Source organism: Syzygium oleosum, unplaced genomic scaffold (genome assembly GCF_021117445.2).
Source record: "Syzygium oleosum isolate NSW1041296 unplaced genomic scaffold, Sole_v2.1 Sole_v2.15, whole genome shotgun sequence".
Taxonomy (NCBI): domain Eukaryota; kingdom Viridiplantae; phylum Streptophyta; class Magnoliopsida; order Myrtales; family Myrtaceae; genus Syzygium; species Syzygium oleosum.
This window is the reverse complement of record NW_026607499.1, coordinates 4,160,216-4,162,119: the sequence shown is the minus strand read 5'-3', so window position 1 is coordinate 4,162,119 and position 1,904 is coordinate 4,160,216. Positions and strand designations below refer to the sequence as shown.

General features: G+C 46.3%; 1 protein-coding gene across 1 annotated transcript; it reads right to left on the bottom strand.

The window, feature by feature from the left end:
* Positions 1-290: 290 nt before the first annotated feature.
* LOC130140072 (uncharacterized protein At4g02000-like) lies at positions 291-1,541 on the bottom strand. The gene has a single exon (XM_056318443.1). The coding sequence runs from the start codon at positions 1,539-1,541 to the stop codon at positions 291-293; it is 1,251 nt and encodes a 416-aa protein (XP_056174418.1).
* Positions 1,542-1,904: the final 363 nt, after the last annotated feature.

Genomic DNA, 1,904 nt, shown 5'->3' with positions numbered 1-1,904 from the left:
TCCCCTGTCTTGGTCCCTGCACACTATATCAATAAACTCTCTAGAGCTGTTTTCCACTTGCACTGACATCTCTTCGTTCCACAACACCGCCAAACCACCTGCTAATCCTAAAGGGTCGACTATTTCTGAATGTTGAAATTGAATACTCCTTCTAATTCTGTCAACAACTGGACTCTTGTTCTTAGTTTCCATCAGGAACACTAAGTTGGGCCTTTCTTGAGCCACTAGGGCTCTGAGATGCTGGACTGTCAGGGGAGAGCCCAACCCCTGGCAGTTCCAGCTCAATAGTTTCATATATACCCCGGTGGCTTATTAGGGCTAGCCACCAAAGCCCATTCATTCCTTCCTTCCGCCAAAAGGATCGGAGCATCAAGGAGCGTCTCTTCGTTAAAAGGTTGGTTGAGAATCTCACACATACCAAGTGGGATGAATTTTTTCTGTTTCTTCGCTGCTGCCACCTTTTTAAAGGATTTCAGTCCGATCTTCTCCATCCTTGAAAGCTTTGCTGACTTACCCTTCTTTGTCGACTGAAAGAGGGTAATCTGGGAATCTTGTATATCAAGGCCTTGCTGATTTTCATCTGACAACTCAGCTGGTGGGTTCAGTCCCCTTGGATTCTCAGTGTGTGGTTTGTCCCCAAGCAGCCCAGCTACTTCCTTCTCCTTAGCTCTAGGCGTCACTAACTCCCTAGGGATTAGATCCCTTGGTGTTTCCGGAATAATAACATCTTCTTCAGGCATAGGATTATTCTTTCCGTAAAAGATCTTCCAAAAAGGGCTGGGTTCGCGTACTTCCGCTCTCAACCATTGTCCGAATTTGCCCCTTGTATTTTTGTTTGGCCCCGACTCCTCAAATGGCACCACTTTGCAGCATGTAGCATAATGCCCTATACGGCCACAAGTATAGCAGAAATGTGGTAGTCTTTCATATCTAAAGTCCACCCAAAGTTTTTTGTACTCCAGGTCTACGATGGTCCCCGCTTTCAAAGGGTTGGAGAGGTCCATTTGGACCCTTGCTTTGCAGCTCTTGTTTGGGCTGCCTCCTTTAGATTCAAATTTCACCTCTAGAACATTGCCAATTTTCCCTGCAACCTCCCGAGCCACTTCATTTGATATCCTCCCACGTGGGATGCCTACTAGGTGTACCCAAAAGGCACAATGAGAGAATTCATAGCAATGGTCGGGAGTATCCGGGTCACCTTGTAGTAGTACAAGTAAGTTACTGGAAAAAGACCATGGTCCTGCTTCCAAAACTCTCATTTTTTCCTTAATTGAACTGAACGAGAAAGAGAAGAACCCCGGCTCAATTAACTCGCACTCTACCTTGTCGGTCTTCCAAGCTCTCTTCATCGTACTTAGGAAAGCTTGATAGTTCATGTTTGGTTTCGAAATCAGCTTCCCATACAACATTAGCTCACATTCTATTTGTTTTTCTACAGGGATCTCGCCTTTCAATAACACTATATCGTCTTCCGACCAGAGGTTGCCCAGTTCTCTACACAAGGCTGCCAAGCGATCATCATAACCTACTTCGCTGTCCATCGGGGCTGTTGGGAAAAGAGGAAAGACTAATCTCCTCTGCCTACCGTAATGTGCTTGATCGGCTACCACTAGCCTCTGAGATTGGGTTGACTGATCTACTTAGGGGCAGCAATAAACTGTAGCATCTGGCTTAGAGACCCCGGTACCATAATCATAACTGCTCAGACCAACTTGTTCTTCTTTAGTCCACGGCGACTAGGAACAGGGGAGAGTTAAGAGGTAGAGGAGGGAGGTTTGGTATGGAAGCGGAGGCTAGTAATGTAGGTGGCGCTAGTTGGGGGGGTTGAGGGGAGGAGAATTTAGGGGTTTTGGCGATGTTGAAACTTGTAAAAACTTGACCAACCTTGGATCTCCCGTTTTCTT

Coding starts and splice junctions, on each gene's coding strand:
- LOC130140072 (XM_056318443.1), bottom strand. CDS start 1,541: ATGGACAGCGAAGTAGGTTATGATGATCGCTTGGCAGCCTTGTGTAGA.